At 38.7% G+C, this 16,681-nt stretch overlaps 1 protein-coding gene across 4 annotated transcripts in view; it reads right to left on the bottom strand.

Moving 5' to 3' along the window:
- The window catches only part of LOC124131236 (receptor-type tyrosine-protein phosphatase T-like), a 236,164-nt gene that overhangs the window by 12,266 nt on the left and 207,217 nt on the right, over positions 1 to 16,681 (bottom strand). For 3 of the 4 annotated variants that reach the window (XM_048395186.1, XM_048395187.1, XM_048395188.1), the window contains exons 4-16: positions 16,379 to 16,600; positions 15,726 to 15,896; positions 15,056 to 15,193; positions 14,756 to 14,893; positions 14,151 to 14,285; positions 11,983 to 12,117; positions 11,726 to 11,860; positions 11,168 to 11,302; positions 3,454 to 3,585; positions 2,966 to 3,097; positions 2,588 to 2,711; positions 2,143 to 2,201; positions 1,581 to 1,777 (exon numbers count right to left, since the gene is read on the bottom strand). In XM_048395186.1, coding sequence (XP_048251143.1) covers positions 1,581 to 1,777; positions 2,143 to 2,201; positions 2,588 to 2,711; positions 2,966 to 3,097; positions 3,454 to 3,585; positions 11,168 to 11,302; positions 11,726 to 11,860; positions 11,983 to 12,117; positions 14,151 to 14,285; positions 14,756 to 14,893; positions 15,056 to 15,193; positions 15,726 to 15,896; positions 16,379 to 16,600 — 1,853 coding nt within the window. The remainder of the gene's footprint in view (positions 1 to 1,580; positions 1,778 to 2,142; positions 2,202 to 2,587; positions 2,712 to 2,965; positions 3,098 to 3,453; positions 3,586 to 11,167; positions 11,303 to 11,725; positions 11,861 to 11,982; positions 12,118 to 14,150; positions 14,286 to 14,755; positions 14,894 to 15,055; positions 15,194 to 15,725; positions 15,897 to 16,378; positions 16,601 to 16,681) is intronic. The other variant, XM_048395189.1, reaches the window with a different exon arrangement.

Genomic DNA, 16,681 nt, shown 5'->3' with positions numbered 1-16,681 from the left:
CTGAACATCGTTTCGAAGTCTGTGAGGCTGTCCGTATTGTAATATTTTTATTTCCATTCCGACGTAAAATAATATAATGTTTTCGTGTCTTAATTTTGCTGCCGCTGTGGAAAATTGCGCACCCATCTAATAAAAGAAATACTACTAGATCTACCATTGCACCGTCATAAAAGAACCAGGTCCACTTTATCTTAGTTCCGTTGTTTATTAAAAATTCGTTTCCGAAGCAAAGCGCATCGATCTACATCATAAATTAATTCATAGACTAGATTGTAGTACCAAGTGTTAAACCTTTTTTTTTAAATGTCATAAAATAACTTACACAATTATTGAAAGACATTTTTTGATAAGTAATCTATTTTATTTCGTCCGCCCGCTCTCTGGTTAGTTGAGGCTTGAGGGGAGAAACACATACAAACAATACGGATGGCCTTATGCAAATAACACTTGGCATGCCAATCAACAGGGATCTGGGTCACTGGGCCCCACCAAGTTTCACGGATCGAGTTACTTCGGCATGAGGGCTTCATCGGACAAGTGTGACTTTGCCAAAATACATTGCTACTGGGCAATGAAAAAACGACAAGAAACTACTTTGATCCCACTTGAAAATAATTTTGACCATTACCAGGGTTTTTCACACGATCGTTGTCATCCAGATTCCAGATGAGGCAAGACGAACACAACGAAGAAAAACATTGTTGAAATCACCGATTGCTGTATATATTGTGAGAAATGCTATTTATAAACTGCAGATATACCGTACACCACCATAACTATTGGTGCCCCAACGCATTTTATGTTTCTTGTTCATTTACACGACACGGCATCACGACAAACGAACATATTTCGTTCTCGTCCAGAGATTTAGAACTATAATTTGTGTGTTGGACTGCGTTGGATAAATCGTGGACATTCCACGGTATCATTTTATGAAGATGTGAAGACGACATAGCAGGTAGGTTTTGAAACCAAAGATTTACGCGTTTGTTGAAAAGTCTTTGAATCGTTTGGTAGATATTTGTATTTACCATTAAAACTTACGTCCTTGTTGTCAAACGGCCCACGTGGGTGGGTGTTTACATGACGTCACCCGTTTACGCATAAACCAATGAAATATATGTGTTATCATGACGTCATATTGACCTGTCAGATCACTTGTATAAGCTCCGCCCACTAGAGTGCGGTAGTTACTACCGCAGATGGGGCTTTAAGAACTAGATCGTTTTGCAAGTGGGATGGGAGTAGAAGGGGGAGCAATTTTAGTCTCTTGGAAGAATTGCATCCCTGTATTTCATATTGATTGTATATTCATGTGGACTGCGTCATAAACAAAGCATGGAGGTTTACCCATAGGGCACGATTTCGATTTGCCAAACAGTTAGGGATACACATACTTTTGTTTCGTCTGTGGCATGAAGTCAACATGGAAACAAACGAAGTATAGGTATAGATACCCACACGCCCGAATAACGCCATGATAACGCCGCGCTTTTGCGAAACGAATGAAAATGTGCTTTTAAAGAGGTATGTCTTAATTTTAGATTACTGTTGTATTTATCAATTTAACCACGCCCTACCTTGTACTCGTGTTCGAATCCCACGCCCGTCACTCTGTCCCTGACGTACTGCTTGAGCCTGTCCAGGGACACAGGAGCTGGGACGACGTTGTAGTATGGCTCCGAGTTCTCGTACACGTTGTCTGCAGGAGGCTTTGGTTTCTTAGCAGGCTTATAAGGTGGCGCAGGTTTACCTGCAGCAGGAGCGTCTTTCTCACCTTAAACAAGAGCAATCAGATATTAATGCAACATCTTGTTCTTTTGGTTCAGGTAAATGCCTTTAAAAAGATATGCTACTAAATAGGGTGTCTGATGTATTGACTATGTACGTGTACTTATACTCTATGTGTCATGGTTGTATTGAAAATGTGTACATGTCCACACGCGCGACACGACGTTGTCACTCTTATATCGTAATTATTTCTATCACATTCGGTGTTAGGAACTCTTGCTTTAGACAGAGATAAAGCATAGCATGATCATCAGTGCAAGCAAATTGTGGTTCCTGATTTGCTATAAAAAGGGACAAATTCTAAAACGAGACTAATAGTTCTAACCGCAGTACCAACATGTCAGGACACACCTTTTACTTTACCGAGAGAAATTGTATTTTCTTCTTCTTGAGACTTCATATTACGTCTTCTGGAACATAAACCATCCTCTGTTTTAATGTGTATGTACATGGTAGTACAATTAATGGTAGTTTCCGTAGAACTAATACTCATTGCATACACGTCTTCAGAAGTGTGGTACAATGTACAATGCCAAATAACTTTTATAATGTTTATTACTGTCATAGTGTGTTCCGTTGTGCATATTCAAGTAAAACCTTTCATATATGCTTCAATGGTTATGTGACTCAATATTGCTTGTCGTCAAAGTGAGCAATATTCCGGCTATACGTCATGATCTGTAAAGCATCGAGTCTGGCAAACCAGTGACTAAAGGTAAGATGTTCGGACCCATGCCATCAAGGTCATTGTGTCTGACTGTCCGATACAAAACGATATTAAAAGTATGACACATACCTCTTGATGACGACCAACAGGACTACGAGGATCACTGCCACTAGTACAGCTACTACCGCTCCACTCACTGCCCCAACGGTAGAACTGGATATGGAACCGTCGCCCCTTTGAGAGCTTGTAGACACTATAATATTAAAATGTCAAAAACAGTTTCATGCTTTGGTTTAGTGAGTTATTAAGGTGTTACTTGCGATTAAGTTTAATATATCTATTTCATTTCGGGGTAGACTATGAAAGATATTGGCACTAATTAAAGATGTATTGATATTCCAAAACAATTTCTAACGGTCGCAAATAAATAATATCAAATTTCGTTATTAACGTCAAGCATAAAGGAGAGGAAAATTGTTAAATACCTAAAGTTGTTGATCTACTCACGTTTGCAGGAATCACCCTTGTAGCCTTCCTCGCACCCAAGAATGCATGAGCCATTGGAGGGCTGACATGTTCCATTAAGACAGTTGCCACAGGGATATTGGCAGTTTTCTCCATAGGTGTTGTTGACACACTCTATATCCATGAACATGTGAAGGCTAATTTTTTAATGAAACTGTTAGGGAATCAGTTTTACTTCATACTATCATTCAGTTTTCCATTTTGTTTACTGGCTGACGCTGGTACAATTATGTATGTATAAATTGCTTATTGATTGTGCAAGGTATTCTTAAAATATTTGAAGTCAATCCTCATACATGACCTGCAAGATTTGGTCGTAACCCTTCTTAGAGAGAGCATTAGAGTGTAACGGAGCATTTTTGGAAGATGCCTTCTCCTTAATTGTTTAACTATTGGCCATGGAGAGAGAGAGAGAGAGAGAGAGAGAGAGAGAGAGAGAGAGAGAGAGAGAGAGAGAGAGAGAGGCTTACCTTGTTGACATAATGGAGCTTCATAGCCAGGCTGACATCCTTTAGTGCACTCTCCATCTTGTGAGTTGCAGTTGCCTCCCTTGCATTGACCACAAGCAGTACAGTTGGAACCATAATAGCCATGGGCACATTCTGAAAGCAGATGTTGTTAAAGGCTTAATGACGCACATTCTGAAAGCAGATGTTGTAAGAGGTCTAATGACGCGCATTCTGAAAGTAGATGTTGTGAGTTGCTTAATGACGCACATTCTGAAAGCAGATGTTGTAAGAGGTCTAATGACGCGCATTCTGAAAGTAGATGTTGTGAGAGGCTTAATGATGCAAATTCCAAAAGCAGATGTTGTGAGATGTTTAATGCCGCCCTTTCTGAAAGAACATATTGTGAGAGGCTTAATGACGCACATTCTGAAAGTAGATTTTGCTACATGTGTAATGACGCACATTCTAAAAGAAGATATTGTGAGAGGTTAAATGATGTATATTATGAAAGTAGATGTTGTGAGAGGCTTAATGACGCACATTCTAAAAGTAGATGTTGTGACATGTGTAATGACGCACATTCTAAAAGTAGATATTGTGAGAGGTTTAATGATGCATATTCTGAAAGTAGATGTTGTGAGAGGCTTAATGACGCACTTTCTAAAAGTAGATGTTGTGACATGTGTAATGACGCACATTCTTAAAGGAGATATTGTGAGAGGTTTAATGATGCATATTCTGAAAGTAGATGTTGTGAGAGGCTTAATGATGCAAATTCTAAAAGTAGATGTTGTGACATGTGTAATGACGCACATTCTTAAAGTAGATGTTGTGAGAAGCTTAATGACACACATTCTGAAAGTAGTTGTTGCGACATGTGTAATGACGCACTTTCTAAAAGTAGATATTGTGAGAGGTTTAATGACGCACATTCTGAAAGAGGTTGTTGTGAGAGGCTTAATGACGCGCATTCTTAAAGTAGATGTTGTGAGATCTTAAATGCCGCCCATTCTGAAAGCAGATGTTGTGAGAGGTTTAATGACGCACATTCTGAAAGTAGATGTTGTGAGAGTAAATGACGCCCATTCTGAAAGTAGATCTTGTGAGAGGTTTAACGACGCACATTCTGAAAGCAGATGTTGTGAGAGACTTAATGACACATTCTGAAAGTAGATATTGTGACAGGCTTTATGACGTAGATTCTCAAATCAGATATTGTGAAACGTTTAATGACGCACATTCTGAAAGTAGATGTTGTGAGAGGCTAAATGACGCACATTCTGAAAGCAGATGTTGTGAGATGTTTAATGACGCGCATTCTGAAAGTAGATGTTGTGAGAGGCTAAATGACGGGCATTCTGAAAGTAGATGTTGTGAGAGGCTTAATGATGCACCTTCTGAAAGAACATATTATGAGAGGTTAATGGCACACATTCTGAAAGTAGATGTTGTTACAGGTTTAATGACGCACATTCTGAAAGAAGTTGTTGTGAGAGACTTAATGCCGCACATTCTGAAAGCAGATGTTGTGAGAGGCTTAATGACGCACATTCTGAAAGCAGGTGTTGTGAGAGGCTTAATGACGCAAATTGTGAAAGCAGATGTTGTAAGATGTTTAATGCCGCACATTCTGAAAGAACATATTGTGAGAGGCTTAATGGCCTACATTCTGAAAGTAGTTGTTGTGAGAGACTTAATGCTGCCCATTCTGAAAGAACATATTGTGAGAGGCTTCATGACGCACATTCTGAAAGCAGATGTTCTGAGAGGCTTAATGACGCACATTCTAAAAGTAGATGTTGTGAGAGGCTTAATGACGCACATTCTGAAGGTAGTTGTTGCGACATGTGTAATGACGCACATTCTAAAAGTAGATATTGTGAGAGGTTTAATGACGCACAATCTGAAAGAGGTTGTTGTGAGAGGCTTAATGACGGACATTCTGAAAGTAGATTTTGTTAGAGGCTTAATGATGCGAATTCTGAAAGCAGATATTGTGAGACGTTTAATGCCGCCCATTCTGAAAGAACATATTGTGAGAGGTTTAATGACGCACATTCTGAAAGCAGGTGTTACGAGAGGTTTAATGAAGCACATTCTGAAAGCAGATGTTGTGAGATGTTTAATGCCGCACATTCTGAAATAACATATTGTGAGAGGCTTAATGGCCTACATTCTGAAAGTCGATGTTGTGAGAGGCTTAATGATGCAAATTCCGAAAGCAGATGTTGTGAGATGTTTAATGCCGCACATTCTGTAAGAAGATATTGTGAAAGGCTTAATGATGCAAATTCTGAAAGCAGGTCTTGTGAGAGGTTTAATGACGCAAATTCTGAAAGCAGATGTTGTGAGATGTTTAATGCCGCACATTCTGAAATAACATATTGTGAGAGGCTTAATGGTCTACATTCTGAAAGTCGATGTTGTGAGAGGCTTAATGATGCAAATTCCGAAAGCAGACGTTGTGAGATGTTTAATGCCACCAATTCTGTAAGAAGATATTGTGAAAGGCTTAATGACGCACATTCTGAAAGTAGTTGTTGCGACATGTGTAATGACGCACATTCTAAAAGTAGATATTGTGAGAGGTTTAATGACGCACATTCTGAAAGTAGATGTTGTGAGAGGCTTTATGACGGACATTCTAAAAGTAGATGTTGTGAAAGGCTTAATGACGCACATTCTGAAAGTAGTTGTTGCGACATGTGTAATGACGCACATTCTAAAAGTAGATATTGTGAGAGGTTTAATGACGAACATTCTAAAAGTAGATGTTGTGAGAGGCTTAATGACGCACATTCTGAAAGTAGTTGTTGCAGCAAGTGTAATGACGCACATTCTAAAAGTAGATATTGTGAGAGGTTTAATGACGAACATTCTAAAAGTAGATGTTGTTAAAGGCTTAATGACGCATATTCTGAAAGTAGTTGTTGCGGCATGTGTAATGACGCACATTCTAAAAGTAGATATTGTGAGAGGTTTAATGACGCACATTCTGAAAGTAGATGTTGTGAGAGGCTTAATGACGGACATTCTAAAAGTAGATGTTGTGAAAGGCTTAATGACGCACATTCTGAAAGTAGTTGTTGCGACATGTGTAATGACGCACATTCTGAAAGTAGATATTGTGAGAGGTTTAATGACGAACATTCTATAAGTAGATATTGTGAGAGGTTTAATGACGCACATTCTGAAAGTAGATGTTGTGAGAGGCTTAATGACGGACATTCTAAAAGTAGATGTTGTGAAAGGCTTAATGACGCACATTCTGAAGGTAGTTGTTGCGACATGTGTAATGATGCACATTCTAAAAGAAGATATTGTGAGAGGTTTAATGACGCACAATCTGAAAGAGGTTGTTGTGAGAGGCTTAATGACGCGCATTTTGAAAGTAGATTTTGTTAGAGGCTTAATGATGCAAATTCTGAAAGCAGATGTTGTGAGATCTTAAATGCTGCCCATTCTGAAAGCAGATGTTGTGAGAGGTTTAATGACGCACATTCTGAAATTAGATGTTGTGAGGGTTAATGACGCCCATTCTGAAAGTAGATCTTGTGAGAGGTTTAACGACGCACATTCTGAAAGCAGATGTTGTGAGAGACTTAATGACACATTCTGAAAGTAGATATTGTGACAGGCTTTATGACGTAGATTCTCAAATCAGATATTGTGAGACGTTTAATGACGCACATTCTGAAAGTAGTTGTTGTGACATGTGTAATGACGCACATTCTAAAAGTAGATATTGTGAGAGGTTTAATGACGCACATTCTGAAAGTAGATGTTGTGAGAGGCTTTATGACGGACATTCTAAAAGTAGATGTTGTGAAAGGCTTAATGACGCCGATCTGAAAGTAGTTGTTGCGACATGTGTAATGACGCACATTCTAAAAGTAGATATTGTGAGAGGTTTAATGACGAACATTCTAAAAGTAGATGTTGTGAAAGGCTTAATGACGCACATTCTGAAAGTAGTTGTTGCGATATGTGTAATGACGCACATTCTAAAAGTAGATATTGTGAGAGGTTTAATGACGCACATTCTGAAAGTAGATGTTGTGAGAGGCTTAATGACGGACATTCTAAAAGTAGATGTTGTGAAAGGCTTAATGACGCACATTCTGAAGGTAGTTGTTGCGACATGTGTAATGATGCACATTCTAAAAGTAGATATTGTGAGAGGTTTAATGACGCACAATCTGAAAGAGGTTGTTGTGAGAGGCTTAATGACGCGCATTCTGAAAGTAGATTTTGTTAGAGGCTTAATGATGCAAATTCTAAAAGCAGATGTTGTGAGATCTTAAATGCCGCCCATTCTGAAAGCAGATGTTGTGAGAGGTTTAATGACGCACATTCTGAAATTAGATGTTGTGAGGGTTAATGACGCCCATTCTAAAAGTAGATCTTGTGAGAGGTTTAACGACGCACATTCTGAAAGCAGATGTTGTGAGAGACTTAATGACACATTCTGAAAGTAGATATTGTGACAGGCTTTATGACGTAGATTCTCAAATCAGATATTGTGAGACGTTTAATGACGCACATTCTGAAAGTAGATGTTGTGAGAGGCTAAATGACGCACATTCTGAAAGCAGATGTTGTGAGATGTTTAATGACGTGCATTCTGAAAGTAGATGTTGTGAGAGGCTAAATGCCGCCCATTCTGAAAGTAGATGTTGTGAGAGGCTTAATGATGGACCTTCTGAAAGAACATATTATGAGAGGTTAATGGCACACATTCTGAAAGTAGATGTTGTTACGGGTTTAATGACGCACATTCTGAAAGCAGATGTTGTGAGAGGCTTAATGACGCACATTCTGAAAGCAGGTGTTGTGAGAGGCTTAATGACGCAAATTGTGAAAGTAGATGTTGTAAGATGTTTAATGCCGCACATTCTGAAAGAACATATTGTGAGAGGCTTAATGGCCTACATTCTGAAAGTAGTTGTTGTGAGAGACTCAATGCTGCCCATTCTGAAAGAACATATTGTGAGAGGCTTCATGACGCACATTCTGAAAACAGATGTTCTGAGAGGCTTAATGACGCACATTCTGAAAGTAGATGTTGTGAGAGGCTTAATGACGGACATTCTGAAGGTAGTTGTTGCGACATGTGTAATGACGCACATTCTAAAAGTAGATATTGTGAGAGGTTTAATGACGCACAATCTGAAAGAGGTTGTTGTGAGAGGCTTAATGACGCGCATTCTGAAAGTAGATTTTGTTAGAGGCTTAATGATGCAAATTCTGAAAGCAGATATTGTGAGACGTTTAATGCCGCCCATTCTGAAAGAACATATTGTCAGATGTTTAATGCCGCCCATTCTGAAAACAGATGTTGTGAGAGGCTTAATGACGCACATTCTGAAAGCAGGTCTTGTGAGAGGTTTAATGACGCAAATTCTGAAAGCAGATGTTGTGAGATGTTTAATGACGCACATTCTGAAATAACATATTGTGAGACGCTTAATGGCCTACATTCTGAAAGTAGTTGTTGTGAGAGGCTTAATGACGCACATTCTGAAAGTCGATGTTGTGAGAGGCTTAATGATGCAAATTCCGAAAGCAGATGTTGTGAGATGTTTAATGCCACCCATTCTGTAAAAACATATTGTGAAAGGCTTAATGAAGCACATTCTGAAAGTAGTTGTTGCGACATGTGTAATGACGCACATTCTAAAAGTAGATATTGTGAGAGGTTTAATGACGCACATTCTGAAAGTAGATGTTGTGAGAGGCTTTATGACGGACATTCTAAAAGTGGATGTTGTGAAAGGCTTAATGACGCACATTCTGAAAGTAGTTGTTGCGACATGTGTAATGACGCACATTCTAAAAGTAGATATTGTGAGAGGTTTAGTGACGCACATTCTGAAAGAGGTTGTTGTGAGAGGCTTAATGACGAACATTCTAAAAGTAGATGTTGTGAAAGGCTTAATGACGCACATTCTGAAAGTAGTTGTTGCGACATGTGTAATCACGCACATTCTAAAAGTAGATATTGTGAAAGGTTTAATGACGCACATTCTGAAAGTAGATGTTGTGAGAGGCTTAATGACGCACATTCTACTAGAAGATGTTGTGAAAGGCTTAATGACGCACATTCTAAAAGTAGATATTGTAAGAGGTTTAATGACGCACATTCTGAAAAAGGTTGTTGTGAGAGGCTTAATGACGCGCATTCTGAAAGTAGATTTTGTTAGAGGCTTAATGATGCAAATTCTGAAAGCAGATGTTGTGAGACGTTTAATGCCGCCCATTCTGAAAGAACATATTGTCAGAGGTTTAATGAAGCACATTCTGAAAGTAGATGTTGTGAGAGGTTTAATGACGCACATTCTGAAAGCAGGTCTTACGAGAGGCTTAATGAAGCACATTCTGAAAGCAGATGTTGTGAGATCTTAAATGCCGCCCATTCTGAAAGCAGATGTTGTGAGAGGCTTAATGACGCACATTTTGAAAGTAGATGTTGTGAGACGTTTAATGACGCACATTCTGAAAGTAGATGTTGTTAGAGGCTTAATGACGTAGATTCTCAAATCAGATATTGTGAGAGGTTTAATGACGCACATTTTGAAAGTAGATGTTGCGAGACTCTTAATGACGCACATTTTGAAAGGAGATGTTGTGAGAGGCTTAATGACGCATATTCTGAAAGCAGAAATTGTGAGAGGTTTAATGACGCACATTCTGAAAGTAGATGTTGTGAGAGGCTTAATGACGTAGATTCTCAATTCAGATATTGTGAGGTGTTTAATGACGCACATTCTGAAAGTAGATGTTGTGATAGGCTTAATGGCGCACATTTTGAAAGTAGATGTTGTGAGAGGTTTAATGATGCACATTCTGAAAGTAGATATTGACAAAGGCTTAATGACCTATATTCTGAAAGTAGATGTTGTGAGAGGTTTAATGGCGCACATTCTAAAGGCGGGATATTGTGAGGGACACTCTTTCTGAAACCAGATGTTCTGAGAGATTTAATGACACAGGTCATATTCAATGTCAGTCAGCAGGCAGTTATTTTTAATTCAAATGATATACAATTTTGTGTGGACTAAATTCCATATCTCCTAAAGTGTGATTAAGATAATCTGCATGAATATTGGTATTAAGCAGGATCTCGGGTATTTACTCTATTACTATCGGCATTGAGCAATATCCCTGTAAACACACTGATTTTCACTGGTCCATTCGTATAATTTTCACAGCTATTTTGCAATTGACGCCAAATGGAATCCGTTTCGGCGGACAATAAAGACTGGTTATTCTTTTCCACTGACGCTAGATTTGTTTGTTACACTATCGTGGCTTTTTTGTGAAACGTATCTGGTCTTTGACAGTTGTTAACACAATAGAAACGTATATACGGTGCTGCTAGAAGGTATGATTTTGCACTCAAGGAATTGTGTCATTACTGAAATATAAGTGACAATACTTTTGCCATAATCATGAGAAATCGCTGTCCATTGTACGATTCCCACAATTTCTTAGCATGTGCTTATGAAGCTCTATATATAGCGTTTCATGCCCCATCCGTGGGCCAACCGGTAAAATCACCATCAAGCAAGGCTTCAGTGCTGCTAAATAGGATAGATTGATGGATGATCGAGTTTTTCTTTATTTAAGCTCCAAACATGTACTTCTTATTTTCCATTTGAGTGTGTATAACATGATAAGAAGCGTAATTTACACATTTGTCATTTATTTGAGATACTGGTTGCTATATTATTACCTTTACACAAAGGTCCTTTGAAACCATTGCTGCACCCTTTAAGGCAGCTTCCATTCACATGGTGACAAGTTGTTGACGTACGACACTGGCCACAACTTGACGAACAGTTCACTCCATACAATGTGTCTGCACACTCTTTAAAATGGAACAGAATAACCATATAAAATGCAGAAAGGAGAATAATTTTTACTGTGTAGGAGTGATCTTCCCTTATTATGTTTAACGTTTCTCACAAACCTACAGCAAACCATAATGCTGTGTATCAGTATGTACCAATTTGAACTGACATTGTGATGCCAATATAATATATTTATTTCCATGTATGACCTAATCACTACTTTTTACTATATTGACTCCAGATAAAATAAGATATGTTACCTGTGTTAATGAACGATAAGTTGTATTCTGAGACGTTTCATAAGATGAAATCACAGGCATACATTCGATTACGTGCGAAAGATCGCACTGCAGACACTACAATAACCAACATATATGTAAAGCAAGTAAATTCAAGTTCTCCACAAAGTCGGGATAGAATGTGTCTATGTTGTTACATACTCTCATGGCACAGCGGGCGTTGATATCCAGCCTCACACCCAGTAGAACATGTCCCATCTTGCCTGGAGCAGTTGGTGTTGTCCTGACAGTGTCCACACTCCCTGCAGGGCGACCCGTAGGAACCAGCCGGACATGCTGTGTATCAATAAGTACAATTGGAACTGACATTGTGATGCCAAAATATTGTATTTATTCCCATTTGTGATTTAATCACTACTTTTAAATATATTGAATCCAGATGAACTAACATATGTTACCTGTGCTACACAGTGGAGGTCCATATCCAGGTTTACAGCCAGTCAAACATGTCCCATTTAGCACAGAACATGGGGAATCGCCCTTACAGTGTCCACATCCTTGGCAGGGCGGTCCATAGAAGTGAACTGCACACACTGAATGGACGAAGATTATCTTAAAGTCTTGCCTTGAAAGGATGAAATTACCACATCGCATATTGTGTTAATTTTGTTAACAGCCTAAATGACAAAATGCAACATATTTTATCAACAAAATACGTATCATAAGACAATGTTTGTGCAATTTGAAATTGGATTTTTAGTTAAATGTCAGATTAAAATCTTTCGTGCTGAGATTGTTTTGTAACACGGTACATGTATAAAAGGTGGAATGAAGTATGGACTGATTCACGAATGGAGACGTACAGATCAATGTGCAGTCTCGCTCTTGGAACTGCGAGGGTATAACTTCAACTGTAAAATTTCACTTGTTGTAATCGCTTCTTCTCGCAGGTGCTTGGCTGATGTAGAATTCCATTGCCTTCTTGAACTATTTTGAAAGCTACTTGGACATCTTATACGACTTTTTCAGTAAAAACATCATCTCAACAGTGTTCCAAAAGACACTGTTATGAGCCGTTAAGACAATTGTGGTGTACATGCATTTCTCTAATATAAAATCAAACCTAGATACGTTTTGAAGAGATATACAACATATTGAGATACACCTTGCATAACGCGTGCATTGACTCACTGTCTAGCACCTAATTGTAAGTACTAAATAATATCTTGTAGATTCTCAGCTTAACTATATGAATTGGTCTTGATTGAGAAAGAGTTGGAAGATTTAAAAGTGCCCCAGGAGAGTTCACGTGCACATATATCTTATTTATACATTTTGTGGAATTTTCTAATCCTATGGCGGACTGGTTCAATTAGGTTTTGCCACAGTGGATTCTAATATCCAGGTTGACACCCATCACCACATCTCCTATCTGCCGTGTTAGAAAGAGCGTTGCTCCGACAGTGGCCACATTGTGAAGTACACGTGGACCCATAATAACAAGGAACACATGATGTATGGGGATAGGAGTAAGGTAACATTCGGTTAGAAATAGGTACGTTGATCCTACTAGTAAATGCAAGCATTTTCGTTAAACTAGCTTCGATTTCACATTTTCTCAACAACAAAATAAACAAATGACAAACATACACTGATGTGGATCATTTACAATAATATGAATTCAGACCAATCATAATGTTAAGACTAAGGTAAACAATAAAACATCTAGGTAATGTTATAACTAAAAATAAATATGTGGCTAACGCAAAATGTATTGTGACATTTACAGAACTACAATTTCAGAACAATCATATCTAACGAGAGAGACTGTGAAACCCAGCATTTACATTTCTAATTCACCATATGTCAAGAAATATTTTCGGGACCTCTAGTACACACATGCACCCATAACAATCAGGAGTAGAAAATGTATCCAAAGTTTATAAACATCACTCTCGATCCCGGTGTTTAAACCTGCTACGTTTCGCACATGATTTCATTTCGACAAAGAAGATTACTTTGGGGAAAACTATTCTCACTACTTATACGTAATTCCGTTCAAATGACATTACTTCCATTCCAGTTATAAAACAAATAGTGAAAACACATAGCTACGCAGTGCGATTTAGAATTTGAAAATAGAAAGGAAAGTTTATCCTTTTATTATCTTCCATTTAAATGACACCATTACCCATTGATATCTATGCAATTCGACTTTAAACAGAATGTCAAATATTTCTCTATAGCGTTAAGCAGCTACCAAATACATTTACACATGCATAATAGCTGTTGAAATGAAATGTCGAAATGTCATAGCCTCAGAGATCATCACCATAAAGTTTTACAGGAGCCCTAAATGTAGATTGGTATTTATTAAAATACAACACTGACCTTCTAAATGTATGGTAAGTATGACACTAGCTAGGTGTTACACATCTTATTTAAACCCACAGCGTGACAGAAGACACCGGGCATTTCAAACGTTGTTAATAGAAACGACCACAATCATTTCCACAATCATAACGTCTCGTCACGATATTGCTGAAATATTGCCGATGTGACGTTAAACTTCAACTCCACAATCATAACAAATTTCATCTACAGACTATATAAAATAACATCTTACTTTTACACAATGGGGGGCTGTAACCCTGTTGACATCCTTGTGTGCATGTTCCATCATCCTTCTTACAGTCCGACGTCCCGCTACACTGACCACAAGTGGAGGAACAGTTGACCCCATAATGATGTTGGCCACAATCTGTATGGATAGGGATATATCAACACTTCTTGATGTTATATTATGTGTTTTAGAAGGAAATGATAACGACGTGCACATGAAACACCAAATTAAATCAAAAGTACCAAATTATCTTTTGAACAATGACTTAGTTTATGACTTCACATAAGATATTCCTCACGTAAATGTCTTATCATCACTTATCATCACCGCTACACTGACCACACGTGAAGGAACAGTTGACCCAATAAAGATGTTGGCCACAATCTGTACGGATAGGTAGATAAACACGTCTTTACTTTATGCTCTCTGTTTTAAGAAGGAAAACTTGAATTTATGACTATAGTTACATAAGCCATTAAATGCGAAATTAATGTATTAATTAATGTAAAATTCACTATTATGGCATCAGTTGGCACTGCTTGTGAATGGATTTCCTTTCATCAGATTGTTACAGATAAACAATTGGTACAAAGAGACAATTGTCAAACCTTGCTGGCATCCTGGACCTTGTTTCCCAGTAGCACACCAACTACTACAGTGGCCAGTCTCCTTGTTACACGCTTCAGAGGCAGTGAGACATTGGCACTGTTTGTTACAGTCAGAGCCAAACCAACCATCGTTGCATTCTACAATACACAATACACACACACAATGACATTATATTTCTCAGCTGTGTATCACTGTAGTCATTTGAAAAATCACAATCACAAAACGTTTCACTGTACAAACAATGTGTGTTCAATACAACTTAATTTAGAATTACGTCCCAATTTCACATTGTGTCAAACCTTGCTGGCATCCTGGACCTTGTTTCCCAGCAGCACACCCACTACTACAGTGTCCAGTCTCCTTGTTACACGCTTCAGTTGTATCCTGACACTGGCACTGCTTGTCACAGCCATCTCCAAACCATCCATCGCTGCATTCTACAAGTACACATACTATGAGATGCAAAACAGAGCACATCTCATGGATCAGATCCAAAAGACGTTAGTAATTTGGGATCCATGTAGAACAAATATATCCTGATTATATACTCCGACTAATACCCTTTATACGTAAGTGTTGTTTGGGCTGCATGTACACAGACGCTTGGGCCGTGGACTTTTGGACCAATAGTTGAAACTGAAAAGAGCCCTTTGGGCGAACTTTTCACTACAGTCATGGAAGCCGCGTATTTGGCTGTGCTTTGAGACGGGGGAGTTGTGACATAACTTTATCGGGATAAATTGAACGGTTTCTTCGCCTCGTTCTTTGGTCTCGCAACTGTCCTTTTATAGCCCGATACAATACTGTCATTAAACAGAGTATCTATTACTTATAATTTTATCATTTAAAGACAGCTCTCATTATCATTATCCTATGTTCGTGTTTATATTGCGATGTGTTTATTCAATGCTATAAAATAATAATATGTATTGTTAATAAGTAATATGACATATCACCATGATAACTCACGGAAGATCTGCACCTCACATAGTGTCAGGAAAGTTCCAGTGACACGTATAGATACAGATGAACCACTCAAAGCTTCGCCACACTCTATATTTAGAAGAGTCTGTTGTCCAGACAATGAGTAACACAGTTTGTCACCAACCTTCACCTGAAGGCCCACGTTGCGATCAGTCCCTGTGAACAACAATCATTATGTGATGAGTGAGTGAGTGAGTGAGTTGGGTTTAACGCCGCTTTTAGCATTATTCCAGTTGTATCACGGCGTGTCAGCTTAATGTGGGAGGAAAGCGATGCAGGTCTCAGACATTTACCACTTTGGTGAAACCCACAAGCACGGGTATGGTCCTGACAAACCTAGAAACATAATCTTGGCGAACCGGTATTCGAACCCGAAATCTAGGTTTCTGGCGTGACCAAGGGACGCAACTCTGCATAGCGAATCGCGGCACCTCAGACGACTGAATATTGCTTAGTGGGCGTTCAACAACAAACAATGAAATCTCTTAAGAAAGCGACATATTGTGTAATATTCTGGAATGGGGGCTTAGGATCCTGCGACGACTAAAGGACGCAACGCACGACTACTCCTATTGGTACACACATGTCCCCCTCCTCGTGAACAGGATGTATAATATTTAAACATATGTCAGACTCACTGTCACTACGGAGATATATTCTCATCCGTCTAATCTCCAATGTGGTATTAATGTCAACACGCCACCATGCTCCTGCGGAGGTCGTGTCGCCTGTGTGCGTACAACTTCCATGCCCAAACGTTTGGTCATTGTTGCCATCGACAGCTTTGTCAGATCGAAAGGGGCCACCATATCCTTGTAATTCGCTGCTCTGCGACGTCAACTTTCCACGTGCTATGTTGCCTTTAACGAAATAGATCAAATATTAAAACACAGTCGTACTCAGCAGCATTATCGATCTAGCAAAGTCCGCACTTCGAATGC

The sequence above is a fragment of the Haliotis rufescens genome, unplaced genomic scaffold (genome assembly GCF_023055435.1).
Source record: "Haliotis rufescens isolate VD_foot unplaced genomic scaffold, xgHalRufe1.0.p SCAF_14, whole genome shotgun sequence".
Classification (NCBI taxonomy): Eukaryota; Metazoa; Mollusca; class Gastropoda; order Lepetellida; family Haliotidae; genus Haliotis; species Haliotis rufescens.
The sequence above is the reverse complement of the archived record's forward strand: the minus strand, read 5'-3'. Positions and strand labels throughout refer to the sequence as shown.